Source organism: Paraphaeosphaeria sporulosa (assembly GCF_001642045.1).
Source record: "Paraphaeosphaeria sporulosa strain AP3s5-JAC2a unplaced genomic scaffold CC84scaffold_5, whole genome shotgun sequence".
NCBI classification, from domain to species: Eukaryota; Fungi; Ascomycota; class Dothideomycetes; order Pleosporales; family Didymosphaeriaceae; genus Paraphaeosphaeria; species Paraphaeosphaeria sporulosa.
This window is the reverse complement of record NW_017253364.1, coordinates 1,045,845-1,061,314: the sequence shown is the minus strand read 5'-3', so window position 1 is coordinate 1,061,314 and position 15,470 is coordinate 1,045,845. Positions and strand designations below refer to the sequence as shown.

Here is a 15,470-nt window from a genome sequence, read left to right as displayed (position 1 = left end):
CACGGTTTTTGGAAGGTCGCATTTTGATCGTTGAGATGGCGTTCGAATTTTTTGGTTGATTCCGTTGTGAGCAATGTATAGCATCGTGGTTCTGCTGAGTTCGAACCTGCTCCTGGAACCAACTAATACTTGGTCGAGGCCTTTTCGAGTCGGATTCTCGATAGTTCACCCTGTGTGGATCGCACTAATGTAACTGTATTTGATTGTGAGCCAATACAACATTGCTAGTCAAAATCGTCATGCGAGAGGAGCAACTGAGGCTGTCGGTTTTCGAACAGATCGCAAAAAAGAAAAAGCTGTGAAGGCTCAGCCATATCACGACCAGCGCTCCGACGACTCTTTGGACATGTGTATGCATTCAGGTAACAAGCATCAGGGGCAACGTGCGTACGCTTCCGACTTATGGCAAGACTCAGCATGTGTGAGCTGAAAGCACCAATTGGTCGTTCTTGCCTACGCTGGAATATGCCGTGCGCTGCCAGACTTAACATCGCTCGCTGCGTGATGCCATTGGTCACGCCTTTGATTTCGAAGGATTGTATGAACGGCGAGATAGCACCGAGTTCTGACGCGTACTGCACATATCCCTGATACGATATGTAGGGCTCGGGGATCATGGAGACATGCCGAAGCGTGGCCGAGCTGAAAGATGCGATGTTCCTAGGGCTGAAAATGTGGGTCCACGGCTGCAGCCTCCTAACGTCATGGCGACTACCTCTTCTTTAGCACCTGCCCTCGATATCGGTACTACCAATCGCATGAAATAGTCAGTGTCATGTTAGGCCAGTTTCCAAAGAAAGACTGAAACGAGTTCTGCAGGTTCGGAGTCGGGCGCAACGGTCGTGGTTGGTGTCGCACGCAGAACGAGCTCCATCACGGCCGCTCGAGAAGGGTTAATTCTTGGTCGGTACTAACGTTTGCTGACAGGTCTCTTCTAGAAATCACAATGTACTGGCTGGCGATTGCTGGACCCTTGTCGACCTTATTTCACGCGGGGCCAAGTCATCTATGTTCGATCCACGAATCGTCTTTGTAACAACCGCACTGCCACACGGTTGCCTAACCCACGCATCCAAACCTCTGAGAAGGATCTAGTGACGGTTCGTCGCCCGCGTGGTGCGGGAAATGCTTCTTGTCGTCTTCCGCTGTCCTCCGTGCTTGTCGCGGCCAATAGCTGTGCCTCGTAGCCCTTTGTTCTCACATCAAGTCAAGGAGAGGGACGCCCTAGCGCCCTAACGATCATATCGTCCCTCGCACTGATCGCGGTTCCGGTCAAAGGATAGAGTTATGCCTCGTTGTCAGACAAGGCCCCAAGTCATGGACTTTTCGACCGCCGGAGTCGCGCCATCACATATACTGCACGACGTGTCCTCACTCTCTTGTCTTCCCCGGGCTACCTGAATTCTATTGCATTTAACTTTCCTCGACTCAGAATCTCTCAAGTCACCCTCAGACTTATCAAGCAACGTCCTCGTCCCACCAAAACTATCGACTGTCCATTTCAAACCCCAATCTTGTACACCCGATATCACTGCACCAGACATGTGTCTCCGACTGATTGAGAAATATCCTGTTTGTGGATGTACCTACCATGTGCACGCTGTTGACCCCTGCTCCAACTACGGACGACATCCTGTGACAGAGAGGATTGTTTATGTTGGATTCGCTTGTCAGCAACACGGAGGCGACAAATAAGCCACGACGCCACATCAAGGAACTCGTTTTTGAAAGAAAAGACCAGTTATGGCATGTCCGTTGCTGAAGGCACACCTTCATGGCAATCCAAACGGTGTAAGGATGAGACACATGTACTACCGCCAGACTACACAAGGGTCCGGTCGAGGCAGCCAACCAGTGAGCGCTGGAAGACGAACCCATGTTCAGACCGGACGAAGGCAACGACCTCGAAAGCCCATCAACAACGTTTGGTGTAGTTACTGGCGCGTGCAAGCTCGGACTTTGTGAACTGAAGTAACTTCGGCAAGTTAAAGTTTCACAGGAGGCCTAAGTATGGCTACGGAAGCGCGTGCTCGCCAGGCACTTTTCCGCATGGAGGACTGACAGCTTTTTGACAGATATCTGGTGTCTCATAATGCCAGTTTGATAACCAGAATTTTGTTGTTACCGTTGAGGACGGGAGTCGTTTGCAGTCTGTCGGGATGCATCGTGGGACAAGGTTCCCGTGCATGGAACCTACCCATGCGTTGGTACGTCGAAGGCAACCATCACCGAGTAGCACTGACAATATCTCGCAGAACTTGTAACCTCTCTATGACCATTATCACCGCTCAATTGGTATTCGCTACGACATATTAAACTGTTTATCCGAGGTACAGCCTCGTATGGCGATCTTTGCCCAAGTGTGGCGAGGTTTTGGACGCGACCCTAGATCCTAGTCGCACAGCAGCCCCGGTTTAATGCCAGCTAGGCTGTGGCGGTACCACTCGAACAGGACGCAGAAAAACGTCATTGGGATGAATCTGGTGACCTCAGGAACCAGCGAGCGTCATGCGACCGCACATCGCGAGACTCTGCTCCGCTTTCGTCGCTCGTGCCTGGCTAATGCCTGGCTAACAGAACCACTCTTAGGTCATCGTAGAATTCATTGAGCCGCCAAATTGGGGGCACAAAGGTTGGCATGGTACGCCCAGGAACACTATATAGAACGGGCTGCCCTTCGTTGTGAGCCAACACCCTTGCTTCGCCAGCGTCTTCCTCACAGCAAAACAATCCTCTGTTACCGACAACCTTCAACCGAAACCCATCACAATCTTCCCATTGCTTCTTCACACTCATCATGCTCTTCACATCCGTCTGTACAGCTCTCCTGGCTGCCGCTCAATTGGCCAGCGGAACCCCCGTGTACTCTGAGAATGGCGTTCTTACCACGCGACAAGTTGACACAACGCACCCTACCTGTGTCCAAGGCCTTATCACACCTTTCAACAAGACGGACGTAGAAGCTTTGCGAACATGGTTCCAAACGCAAACACCAGATGCCAACGACTTCATTGCAGCTGGTGGGTGGTACACGTGGGAGCTCGGCACCGCAAGAGTGAGTCTCTGTAATTCGTAGCAGTCGTAGAAATTGGCTAATCTGGTATTGTCAGATTTGCATCTTCAATACAAACCCCAATGGCACAACAGATGTGGAGGTCAACCACAAGGCGCACGCAGCTTGTCTCGAGCAGACTCGCGACACCTGCTGCTCTCCGACCGCGGACCAATGGTGAGTTGAGATGGATTGCGGAAGAGAACAACAAGCTGATAATATTGCAGTCGCGCGGGGCGAGCACCAGAGTACGCTGTAAACGGTGCTTTGCTTGGGTGCCGAGTCACCAATGCAGCCACGAAGTGTTAAGTTTCGTGATTATTGGATTGATGCAACATGGGAGCGCTAGGCGCACGCGATGAGGAGGTCAACCGACGATAATGGTAATGAAGGTGTAGCACCGTGGTGGTCGCACTATACTGATGATTTTAACGACATTTTATACGGCCTGTTATGTACTACAACCAACAAAAGCAAATCGATTTGTTTGCGTACCCCTATGATTCTTGAACAAACGGAGGTTGATCCCACTGTCTGTACAAATTACACGTTGACTCCAAGTCGTAAAGAGCTTGGTAGACCTTAAGAGATCTCGAGTAGAACATTCTGCATGGTGAAATCGACACCCGGGCTGTAAACGAACCTGTGTGATTTCATTTCGATGAATGCTTGCCGAGGATGTTGAGGCGCACCCCGCCGCTGTGGGTCGCTGTGCCTTGGCGCACCTGCCTCGCAAGAAAATTGTTCCTTTCCGCCCTAGCCCTAGCGCGCTAAGAAAATATTCGATTCTCCATCGCGACTGCAGGCAAGAGCTACCGACTACAGTGCTAACGACGACTTCCTGACGAACAAAATGGCGCTCGTTAAGCAGGATGCCGCGCCCGACTACACGATCAAGCCGCAAGCTGCCGCTGCGCCCATTGACACCAGCGACTGGCCGCTGCTGCTCAAAAATTACAGCGACTGTATGCAGATCCTGGGACAGCTTCAAGCATAGCAACTGACCATGCGCAGTGCTCGTGCGAACCGCGCACTTCACTCCTATCCCCGCAGGATGCTCGCCGCATGCTCGCGACCTGAAGCAATATGTTAGCTCTGGTGTCATCAACCTTGACAAGCCTTCGAACCCCTCGTCCCACGAAGTTGTAGCTTGGATCAAGCGCATCCTGAGGTACTTTCGTCGCACGTTATAACGATTGTTCGGAACTAACCGAATCGTAGGGTGGAGAAGACTGGTCACAGCGGAACTCTTGATCCTAAGGTCACTGGTTGCCTCATTGTCTGCATTGACCGTGCGACCCGTCTGGTCAAGTCTCAGCAAGGAGCCGGAAAGGAGTATGTCTGCGTCATCCGCCTGCACGACAAGCTCCCTGGCGGCGAGGCCCAATTCGCTCGCGCTCTTGAGACCCTGACCGGTGCTCTGTTCCAGCGACCGCCGCTCATTTCCGCCGTCAAGCGCCAGCTCCGTATCCGAACCATCCATGAGAGCAAATTGTACGAGTTCGACAACGAGAGGCAGCTTGGTGTCTTCTGGGTGAGCTGCGAGGCAGGAACCTACATCCGAACGCTGTGTGTGCATTTGGGTCTGCTTTTGGGTGTTGGTGCGCACATGCAGGAGCTTCGCCGTGTGCGATCTGGAGCTATGGACGAGTCCAAGGACATGGTCACTCTGCACGACGTCATGGACGCTCAGTGGATGCAGGACAACAACCGCGACGAGGAATATCTGCGCTACGTCATCTCTCCTTTGGAGACGCTCCTGACCAGCTACAAGCGCATTGTCGTCAAGGACAGCTCAGTCAACGCCATCTGCTATGGTGCCAAACTCATGGTCCCTGGTCTGCTCCGCTTTGAGAAGAACATCGAGCTTCACGAAGAGGTTGTCCTTATGACCACCAAGGGTGAGGCTATCGCTCTTGCGTATGCGCAGATGTCTGCTGTCGAGATGTCGACCTGTGACCACGGTGTTGTTGCACGCATCAAGCGTGTCATCATGGAGCGCGATCTATACCCACGACGATGGGGCTTGGGTCCCGTTGCGACTGAGAAGAAGAAGATGAAGGAGAACGGTACTCTCGACGTGAGTATATCTCTGTTCTCCAATCACAACAACGACTAATTGAATGCAGAAATTCGGTCGTAACAACGAGAAGACCCCTGCCACATGGACTTCTAACTACAAGGACTACGACGCGCAGAACCAGGGATCTACTGATGTGACCATGGGTGAGACCACGACTACCAGCGATGTTCTTGCAGCTCCTGCTGTACCCCCAACGGGTCTGGATGCCAACGGCGAGGCCGAGGCTGAGGCCGAGATCTCCAAGAGCAAGAAGCGTAAGAGCCGCGGCGACGAGGAGGAGGAGACTGTCGAAGAGAAGGCCGCTCGCAAGGCCGCAAAGAAGGCGAAGAAGGAAGCGAAGGCGGCCAAGAAAGAGAAGAGGAAGTCCAAGGGCGGCGCTGAATCCGAGGACTCTGACTAAATCTTTGGATATACTGGATCTCGATTTTTTGACGTTACAACAACAAAAGTGCGCGACCGATTCGGCCACTGCGAGCCTGCAGCTGCACCCAGAAGTTTGCCCGCCTACGTGTTACCTATACTGGACTAGCGCTGGGTACTCAAATTTTTGGCATGCGCTGTACTGTGGATCCGCAAGTGCATGTACAACTTGTCAAGATACCTCGACTTTTCACTGCTTTGTAGCATACGACAGCGTGTCGATATCGGCGTTAAGGGTAACCTGGTGGAGTTCGGAGCATTCCGGTTCGTGGGGCAGCAGGGGTGTTGACTATGTGTGAGAGAACGCCAGAGTCAATTCACCGGCGAATGTTGTAGATTCCAATGTGGGCCTGACAGTTTCGCGATATGAATATCACCAATTTTGAAAAGTCTGGAATGCTGATGCTGTGCCAATTGATGTATATGCTCGTGACTGAAGCTTCGAGAACCTTCTCCCACTCACGGGCTAGCTCTGACGTCTTGCCTCTTTGCGCACTGACCCCCCAAACGGTGGGGAGATGGCGCATGCAAGTAATAAAGCACACCGCAACCTTCTGCACCGCTCCAGACAAAGCTTTCAGACACGAACACGACACACATTACTCGATCCTTAGCTGCACAATAATTCCACAATGGTCAAGGAGACTAAGCTCTACGATTCGTTAGGTGAGTCTACCCGCGCGCAACCCCTCCTCTGCGCTCTGCAGCTTGCCAGCCTTCCCTCCTGCGCTGCGCCCAGCAAACCGCATGCACAGCTTGCTAACATGCATGCATAGGCATATCAAGTTCCGCGACGCAAGATGAGATCAAAAAAGCCTATCGTAAAGCGGCGCTGAAATGGCATCCCGACAAAAACAAAGACAATCCGTCCGCCTCCGAGAAGTTCAAAGGTAAGATACGACTGCACATACTTTGCCACGAACCCTGAACATGAGCTAACGCATTCGCAGAGGTCTCGCAAGCCTACGAAATCCTATCCGACCCCGAAAAGCGAAAGACATATGACCAGTACGGCCTCGAATTCCTGCTGCGGGGTGGGGCTCCTCCGCCAGAGGGCGGCGCTGGCTTCGACGGCGGCAATCCGTTTGAGGGAGCCGGCGGAGGCTTTCCCTTCACATCGGCGGGCGGCATGCCCGGCGGCACGCGGACATTCCACTTCAACACTGGCGGCGGAGGCGGCGCGGGCGGCTTCAACTTCTCCAACGCCGAGAACATATTCGCTGAGTTTATGCGCGGGCAAGGAGGTGGCGTGTTCGATGAAGACGATGGCGGCTTCGGTAGCTTCGGCATGGGAGGCATGCCGGGAGGACTTGGTGGAGGCTCGAAGAGGAGAGGCCCTGGTGGACCGCGATTTGAGGGTGGGAGGAGAGCGCCGGCGCCGGAAGTTACGGTTGTGGAGAAGCCTCTACCGGTATCGCTTGAGGAACTGTTCAATGGCACAACAAAGAAGATGAAGATCAAGCGTAAGACATACGATCAGGCGACCGGGAAGCAGAGCACGCAGGATCGGATTCTCGAAGTGCCTATCAAGAAGGGCCTGAAGGCCGGCAGCAAGATCAAGTTTTCGGATGTTGGCGACCAAGTCGAAGGAGGCACGCAGGACCTGCACTTCATTGTATCAGAGGTAAGTTCACATCAATATCCATTCTATCAGCACAAACTAATACCGTACAGAAAGCACATCCCCTCTTCACCCGCGAAGGCGACGACATCAAGCACGTCATCGACCTCGACCTCAAGGAAGCCCTGACCGGCTGGCAACGAACCGTACAAACAATCGACGGAAAGCAAGTCGCCGTCCGCAGCGGCGGCCCCACCGGACCCGACTTCATAGAGCGCTTCCCCAGCCTCGGCATGCCCAAGAGCAAGAAGCCCAATGAGCGCGGCGACTTCGTTGTCGGCGTGCGCATCAAGTTCCCGAAGTCGCTCACGGGACATCAAAAAGAGCAGCTCAAGCAGATTCTGTGAGCGAGCACCGCGGTTCCGTCAGATTACATGACCACGTATACAACGCCAGCGCGTCGCCGCTAATCGCGCCGATGAAAACCCTGGGCAGTACAGTCCGCAAACCGTTTTCGGATACTTTTTGGGACAGATCCTCAGGCTGAGCGAAGGGCGTTTGGGCGGATTAATGAAACTTCTCTTTCTTGTTCCAATACGTGGGGGGCTTGTCTTGCATCGATTCTCTGCACAAAGGTTTTGGCTCGGAATCCTGATACATTTTGGGGGAGGAAGAGGGGGTGGGGGAATGATTGAATGAACACGAAAGCGAAACGAAACGAAGCAATGCGCTGGATTGGTAGATAGCCATGCCAGCTTGGACGATTTATGATATGATTCGGTGCGAGTAATCGTTGTTGAAAGCGTGGGAGTGCTCATCTCCAGTATCATGGTGCGTTTGACACCTATGCTTAGTGGGTGATTAGATGTAAGATGTGGAGATGCATGTGATGTCGGGGACTCACATAGACATGAGTTCAGCAAATGATAGGTTCTATCAAAATGTTTTGGACGATGGCATGCATGTATGATATATGAGCCGAGTTTGAAGTGGTAGGGTTTAGAGGAGGTGAACCTGGTTCTCGTTAGCTCTTTCCTAGAAAGTGTCACACTCGATATTACCAGCATCAATATCTAAAACAAGTCCTTGTTGTCATCACCTCAATCCTCAAACGCCACACACCTACGTTCGCATGTCGCAATCTGTTCAACCTAAATGAACCTTGCGTTCAGCTTCTGTTCGTTTCAGCAAGCCTTACACATTTGCATGATTGGCCAAGGCACCGGAAATATGGGAGACCAGGGACGGACTCTGTTTCGTGACTCAACGAGTAGCACGGCAGTCATGGCGTGGGTCAGCGCGGTGTCCATTGTAGCCGTAACAACTTTAGCTACCTTTCTTCGTAAAGCATACACACATCCTTGACTACGCTTTCACCACTGACCAAGTCTTTGAGGCAGCGGTGCCGATATCGATGCCCAACGCTCGGTCAATGCTATAGCCACTGCACTCGGCTACATCATGCGATGTCATTCGTTCTAAGCAATAGAGTCGTACATAGCTTCAAAAAAGCACAAAGAATTATACCAACAAAACAATTCTTGACTAGGGGGAAGTATGCAAGACAGAGCTGTAGAAATTGTACTGTGGATACTTGCTTCCCGTGGATTGTGCAGTGCGTGCATCCTGGCTCCATGTGGAGAGGGAGGATAGACACGTTTCCTATCTGGGACTAGATAAGCGAAGTGATAAGTTGCAAGGTTCACCCGTACGCATCGTCATCGCTGCACAGACGCAGGTACGGGACGTGTCGAGGAAAACCCAAGCGGACCATGGCCTGACTTTCCTGCGCCCCTACACCCGCGCCGACACCATGGACGCGCACCGGAGCCCAGAGCGGCGCCGCAGGAGGTCGCTGTACCGGTCGGGGTCGAATGTCAGCAAGTATGCAATTTCGTCTCTCGGCGCGTCTAGGTGGATGCTAACCGGGCGCGCAGCACGGCCAGCTTCATGGAGGATGTGGAGATGGCGCAGGACGAGGTAGAGCTCCAGCCATTGAACGCACGGCGCACACGTACATGGAGACAGCAGCTGACCCCCGCCATCAAGATGTTTGCCGGCCCCATGTCGGAGAGCGTGCCCACGAGCATTTCCTCGTTTGCCCACCGCCGCGCTCGCGCAGACTCGACCACCAGCTTCACCTACTATGACGACGAGCACGACTCGGACGTGGACATCGAGGAGGAGGCCATTGCCGAGGAGTACGGCGAGATTGAGTACGACGGGTACACGGTCGAGGAGCTGGACGAGCTGGACGACGCCGACTCCCCCGCGCCCTCGCATCGGCGGCGCAAGTCGTCTGGCTTCTCCAGGCGCAGCTCGGTCGACCGGCCTCTGCTGCGCAGGCAGTCGTCCGGGTCCAGTGTCGGCTCTGCCGACGGCACCAGAGGGCGCCGAAACAACCAGAAGATCTACATCTTGACCGAAGACCTGACTATTGTGGTCGCTGGCTTCCACACGTCCAAGATCGGATTCGCCATGTACCTCGCCATATGCATCTCCACGGTCGGACTCGCATGGCTCATCTTCCAGTGGCTGCCGAGGTGGAAGGTCGCGCTGGTCGGCCGGCCTGCGCCCCTGAAGGACTGCTCGTGGCTGGTCATTGAGAACCAGTGGGGCGAGTTTGCCGTGCAGCACATCGCGGAGCAGGAATACGGCCGCTCGCTGTCGACCGTATTTGGCGTTCCTGAAAAGGACCGCCATCGCGACTACGATGAGGACTTCGACCCCGTCATCAAGCAGTTGCGCTGTCTCGACTACCGCTACATTCGCTTCTGCTACAACCCGCTCAAAGACAAGTTCGTTCTGGCCAACACGTGGCAGGACCCGGCCTGGACCAATGTCACGGCTCTGCGCGAAGGTCTTGACACCGAAGAGCGTGACTACCGCGAGCTGGTCTTCGGCAAGAACATGATTGACCTTGCTGAGAAGCCGCTAGGCCAACTGCTAGTCGAGGAAGTAATCAACCCCTTCTACGTCTTCCAGATTGCCAGTCTGTTCCTCTGGTCTGTCGACGAGTATTACTACTATGCCGCCTGCATCTTTGTCATTTCGGTGGTCAGCATAACGGCAACAGTGATCGAGACGAGAGCTACGATGAAACGCCTACGAGAAGTATCGCGCTTTGAGTGCGAGGTGCGCGTGCTGCGAAACGGGTTCTGGCGCACCGTCGATTCGGCCGAGTTGGTGCCAGGTGATGTCTACGAGGTCACGGATCCGTCGCTCACGCAGCTTCCTTGCGACAGTCTGCTGCTTTCGGGAGACTGCATTGTCAACGAGAGTATGCTCACAGGTGAATCAGTACCTGTGTCCAAGATCCCCATGACAGACGAGGTACGTAACTATCGGTGTGATTGCCTAGAGCATACTGATGTGCGTATTTAGGCCCTCGAGGTTCTTGACCTAGGCGCTTCGACCATTCACCCCGAAATCGCAAGGCACATGCTGTTCTCCGGAACGAAGATCATCCGCGCTCGCAGGCCACATGAAGACGACAGCGACGAAGAAGCCGCTGCCTTGGCCATGGTAGTGCGGACTGGCTTCAACACGACAAAGGGTGCATTGGTCCGATCCATGCTCTTCCCCAAGCCTTCCGGCTTCAAGTTCTACCGCGATTCCTTCCGGTATATCTCAGTCATGGCAGGTATCGCCATGATCGGTTTCGTCGCATCGTTCATTAACTTCATCCACTTCGGTCTCGCCTGGCACTTGATCGTGGTGCGCGCGCTTGATCTGATTACCATCGTCGTTCCGCCTGCGCTGCCTGCCACTCTTACCATTGGGACCAACTTCGCCCTCTCTCGGTTAAAGCAGAAGCAGATCTTCTGCATATCCCCGCAGCGTGTGAATGTCGGAGGTAAACTCGATGTGATCTGCTTCGACAAAACTGGAACTCTAACCGAAGAGGGACTGGACGTGCTTGGAGTACGCGTGGTCGAGCGCCCTGCAAACAGATTCAGTGAGATTCTTTCTGAGAACGTAGACGTGCTTCCCAACTCGAGGTATGACCGGGATCCGACCATTGATTACGCGAAACACAAGGCCATACTGTACACCATGGCGACCTGCCATTCTTTGCGACTGATCGATGATGAGCTTTTGGGCGACCCGCTGGATGTCAAAATGTTCAACTTCACTGGATGGAGCTTTTCTGAAGGAGAGCAAGGGGCGGGCGCTGGAGATGATGAACAGGACAAGCTCCGGCCGTCTGTTGCAAGGCCGCCTCCCGGCCGCGAGTACGACATCGACGATGAAGAGGACGACGAAAACAGAAAGCCAATCGAGCTTGGTGTACTGAAGTCTTTCGAGTTTGTTTCGCAACTCAGAAGAGCAAGCGTGATCGTGCGCCAATTCGGTTCCAAGACCGCGCAGGTCTACGTCAAAGGAGCGCCAGAGTGTATGAGAGATATTTGCCGTCCTGACAGTTTTCCTACGGATTACGAAGAGCTTCTGGCTTTTTATACCCACAAAGGCTTCCGTGTCATTGCTTGCGCTACAAAAAGTCTCAAAGCCAACTGGCTAAAGTTGCAAAAGATGAAGCGAGAGGAGGCCGAAAAAGAACTTGAGTTCGTCGGCTTCATCATCTTTGAGAACAAGCTGAAGCCTACCACATCGCCTGTTATCGAAGAGCTGGACAGGGCCAACATTAGGACCGTCATGTGCACCGGTGACAATATCCTTACAGCTATCAGCGTCGCGAGGGAGTGTGGACTCATCAACAAGACTGCTCATTGCTTTATCCCGCATTTCGTCGAGGGCGATTCGAGGACTGCACTCGCTAGCCTTAGTTGGGAGAGCGTCGATGATCCTCTGTTCAAGCTGGACGAGAACACACTCAGGCCTCTGCCCCCACCGGCCGAAGCCGACATATCTTTGCCTTACGATATTTCTAACCTCCGAAACTACTCTTTAGCCGTTAGCGGAGACGTCTTCCGCTGGATCATCGACTTTGCGCCAGAAAAGGTTCTCCGCGAAATGCTGGTGTGTGGACAAGTCTTCGCACGCATGTCGCCCGACGAGAAACACGAGCTCGTCGAGAAGCTGCAAAGCATTGACTATTGTGTCGGATTCTGCGGCGACGGCGCGAACGACTGCGGCGCTCTCAAAGCCGCCGATGTAGGCATCTCGCTTTCCGAAGCAGAAGCCTCTGTCGCAGCGCCATTCACCAGCCGCGTCTTCGACATCTCGTGCGTGCCCCAAGTCATCAAAGAAGGCCGCGCCGCGCTAGTCACCAGCTTCAGCTGCTTCAAGTACATGAGCTTGTACTCGGCGATCCAGTTCACGTCCGTCAGCTTCCTCTACGCGTCCGCGTCCAACCTCGGCGACTTCCAGTTCCTCTTCATCGATCTCCTGCTCATCCTGCCCATCGCCATCTTCATGGGCTGGTCCGGCGCCTTCCCCCAGCTCAGCCGCAAGCGCCCCACCGCCAGCCTCGTCAGCCGCAAAGTGCTGACTCCCCTGCTCGGCCAGATTGTCCTCTGCATCCTCACGCAGGCCCTTGCCTACGAATACGTCCAGAAGCAGCCCTGGTACCTCCCGCCCGTCGTCGACAAAGACCACTCCAACAGCCTCAACTCCCAGAACACGGCCCTCTTCCTCGTCTCCTGCTTCCAGTACACGCTCTCCGCCATCGTGCTCTCCGTTGGCAAGCCCTTCCGCCAGCCCATGAGCCAGAATCTGCCCTTCGTCGTCACCATCCTGTTCGCGCTCGTGGTGACGTGCTACATGCTGTTCGACCCCGCGCAGTGGCTCGTCCGGCTCATGGAACTCACCCCAATGAGTCTGGGCTTCCAGATTTTCCTGCTTGTGCTGGGGCTCGGCAACTTCGCGCTCGCCTATCTCGGCGAGAAGTACGTGCTGCCTGTGTTGGCGAAGTGGATTGGGCTCGCGAAGGTGAGGGTTAATCCCGGGTGGAGGAAGAAGAGGAAGGAGTATAAGCTTATTAGGGAGGATGTGAAGATGTGAGGAGTGGAAAAGAGACGAGCCGTGCTGGCGAGTGTGTATATGTGTCTTAGCACTTGCATCGCATGGCGTCGCATGCACTTTGTACAGAAAATAGAATCACCAGAAGCGTAGATATTTTGATGAGTGGTTTATTGTGCGTGAGCAAGGGATGCATAGATGGGAATGGAGTGTGAATACGCACAGGAGTGCAAGGTAGCCTGAAATGAACATCGGGCCCTACGCCTTGCTACTAGCATCCAATCTTACCGCCGTTACATCCTGCTCGCTCCCCTCTTCGCGCGCAACCCCCTCGAGTTCAGTCTGTTTCCTAGCCAGCGCCCGCATCTCGAACATCCTAACCACAACAACCCACACGCACATACCAATCAAAAATCCTAGGCTCGCTTTGAAACCCCTTCCAAACTCCGGCGCATCCGTAACCGGGTACAGAAACTGTTGTATCACCGTCGTCAACGCCGCACCGCAACTATTCATAACCGCCAGCGTCAACGCGCGGACCTGCGCATCGCCGGTGGTAAGGATGTTTGCCCACGCGTAGAAGATGGGGGAGAGCGGGCCGTCGAGGCCGGCGAACATGTAGGAGACAATCTTCAGGCCCAGCGGGATCTCCCAGATGACAAGGCAAATGGTGCCGAAGAGGAGGATGACGAGGTTCAGGGCGACGGCTTTCATACGGTAACCGGTGCTGTCGATGTAGACGTTTAGGAGGAGAACCATGATGATGTTGAAGCCGTTGGTTGAGGTGGGGATGTTGTTTACCTGGGGCATGGGTCAGTCTTCGGACCAAGGCTTTGGCGCCAGGAAGCTTACCTCGTACAGAGTCCACTTGTGATGTGGGTCGTTTTTCAAGAACAGCTGGGCTACAGTGTTGGCCACCTTCCCCACCGTGGTGTTCCAGAAGCTGTGGAGATTAGGAATGGCATTGCCGCGACTGGGAGGGTTCGAGCTTACCACCACAGTATTGTAAGCACGTACAACTGCCACGAGTTGACGGTCCGCTTGAACAAATCCAAGCTGAACTTGGTTTCTTCCTGCCGCCCGTCCTCGACGAGTCGCTGCACGCACCTCTCTTTCTCTTCGGCGGAGAGATAGAAAGCTTTGGTCTTGTATGGCGTGTCTGGAAAGAAGAAGAATCCATATACGGCAACAATTGCAGTGATGATGCCGTCAAACACAAAGACCCAGCGCCTGCCTTTCTCGTTAACATGCCAAGTCGAGCGAAAAGTGGGGGTACCACGTACCAGGCTTCCAGTCCGTTTCTTCCGTTCATCCCCGCAATCATGGCAGACTGCATGTATCCGGATATCATGGTCCCGACGTACGCCGCACAGGCAAAGATGGCTGTGCGCTTGCCGATCTCGGTTTTCTTGTACCAAGATCCCAGTACATACTGGACGCCGACGAAGCAGCTCCCCTCCAAGAATCCGATAAGAAAGCGGATTGGATACAGTTGATGCGTGCTGGTGACAAACGTCGTGCCGATGGTCAGGACTGCCCATGCGAGCTCGAGACCTGGAAGCAACATTCGCGGTGGGATCCACGTGAGCAAGAGATTCGCTGGGATGGGGCCGAGGATTTGGCCTAGGAACAGCAACGTGTCAATGACGCTTCCAACGACATGAGGCGGAAACAGGTCGACTTACCGACTTGAAAGCACGTCACGGCAAGATTGTACTCTGTGCCTAACATGTTCAAGTCCTCCCTCATACCGCTCACGTAGGCATTGCTGAGGTTGGCTTGGTCGAGCCATTTGGTGAAGTACGCCAGACAGCCATATGTGAGAATGAAGAAGTCGATCTTGTGCAAGAGTCTGTACGGTCCGATGTTAGGCTTTTCCAGTTGCAGGGACTCATCGGAACGAACTTCTTTTCACTCGAGGGAGTGCCTTTAGGATGCCAGACAAAGAACTCCGGACGATCCTTTCCATACGACGACGCGAAGAGGTTCTTTGCGTAATACACTGGTGAAAGTGCCATGATTGTGTGAGCTAGGAGTACTCGGTGCTCGACACCGTGCACAAACTCGGATCGTTCGATGGGCGCTGATCCAACTCGGATCTCCGCTCGACATAGCAGCAGCATGCCCGAGTTTTGTATATCCCACTTATACCCCTCCGCTGAATATCCGCCTCTATCGCACCTCCATCCCCATAGCAGATCTTAGCTTCGTCGTTCTTATCGACTATCGGAACTCTGGTGATGTTCCCTCCTCTCGCCGCGCCGCTAACGACCCAATGAGTATGGAGTTGGGGAAGCACCCCAGTCAAGATAACGAGGAACCAATAATTTTTCCGACCCCACTTCAGCGATGAGTAGTCCCATGCACGCTAAGGATAACCACAACCGCCTTGGCTGCTCGGCCGAGTACTGGACTCCAGAGAATAGATAACT

The 15,470-nt window shown here is 53.9% G+C and overlaps 6 protein-coding genes across 6 annotated transcripts; 4 read left to right on the top strand and 2 right to left on the bottom strand.

Moving 5' to 3' along the window:
• Window positions 1-2,951: 2,951 nt before the first annotated feature.
• On the top strand, window positions 2,952-3,561 carry CC84DRAFT_1164207 (uncharacterized protein). Its single transcript, XM_018178443.1, has one exon. It carries the CDS (start codon window positions 3,136-3,138, stop codon window positions 3,412-3,414), a length of 279 nt encoding a protein of 92 aa, XP_018036112.1. The 5' UTR covers window positions 2,952-3,135; the 3' UTR covers window positions 3,415-3,561.
• Window positions 3,562-3,853: 292 nt separating this feature from the next.
• CC84DRAFT_1145367 (centromere/microtubule-binding protein-like protein cbf5) lies at window positions 3,854-5,933 on the top strand. The gene is made up of 4 exons (XM_018176505.1): window positions 3,854-4,017; window positions 4,067-4,223; window positions 4,274-5,132; window positions 5,182-5,933. The coding sequence occupies exons 1-4, from the start codon at window positions 3,906-3,908 to the stop codon at window positions 5,533-5,535; spliced, it is 1,482 nt and encodes a 493-aa protein (XP_018036111.1). The 5' UTR covers window positions 3,854-3,905; the 3' UTR covers window positions 5,536-5,933.
• A 254-nt stretch (window positions 5,934-6,187) lies between these two features.
• Window positions 6,188-7,523, top strand: CC84DRAFT_1217064 (DnaJ-domain-containing protein; the record flags this gene model as incomplete). The annotated part of the gene is made up of 4 exons (XM_018182862.1): window positions 6,188-6,221; window positions 6,332-6,445; window positions 6,506-7,179; window positions 7,230-7,523. 4 exons carry the CDS (start codon window positions 6,188-6,190, stop codon window positions 7,521-7,523), a joined length of 1,116 nt encoding a protein of 371 aa, XP_018036110.1.
• On the bottom strand, window positions 7,424-8,546 carry CC84DRAFT_733780 (uncharacterized protein). The gene has a single exon (XM_018187220.1). It carries the CDS (start codon window positions 8,181-8,183, stop codon window positions 7,542-7,544), a length of 642 nt encoding a protein of 213 aa, XP_018036109.1. The 5' UTR covers window positions 8,184-8,546; the 3' UTR covers window positions 7,424-7,541.
• A 357-nt stretch (window positions 8,547-8,903) lies between these two features.
• On the top strand, window positions 8,904-13,080 carry CC84DRAFT_1145361 (uncharacterized protein; the record flags this gene model as incomplete). Its single annotated transcript, XM_018176504.1, has 3 exons — window positions 8,904-9,000; window positions 9,054-10,449; window positions 10,501-13,080. The coding sequence occupies exons 1-3, from the start codon at window positions 8,930-8,932 to the stop codon at window positions 13,078-13,080; spliced, it is 4,047 nt and encodes a 1,348-aa protein (XP_018036108.1). The 5' UTR covers window positions 8,904-8,929.
• Window positions 13,081-13,296: 216 nt separating this feature from the next.
• CC84DRAFT_1091209 (MFS general substrate transporter) lies at window positions 13,297-15,056 on the bottom strand (the record flags this gene model as incomplete). Its single annotated transcript, XM_018174393.1, has 6 exons — window positions 13,297-13,839; window positions 13,891-13,981; window positions 14,032-14,268; window positions 14,322-14,661; window positions 14,724-14,890; window positions 14,944-15,056. The coding sequence occupies 6 exons, from the start codon at window positions 15,054-15,056 to the stop codon at window positions 13,297-13,299; spliced, it is 1,491 nt and encodes a 496-aa protein (XP_018036107.1).
• Window positions 15,057-15,470: the final 414 nt, after the last annotated feature.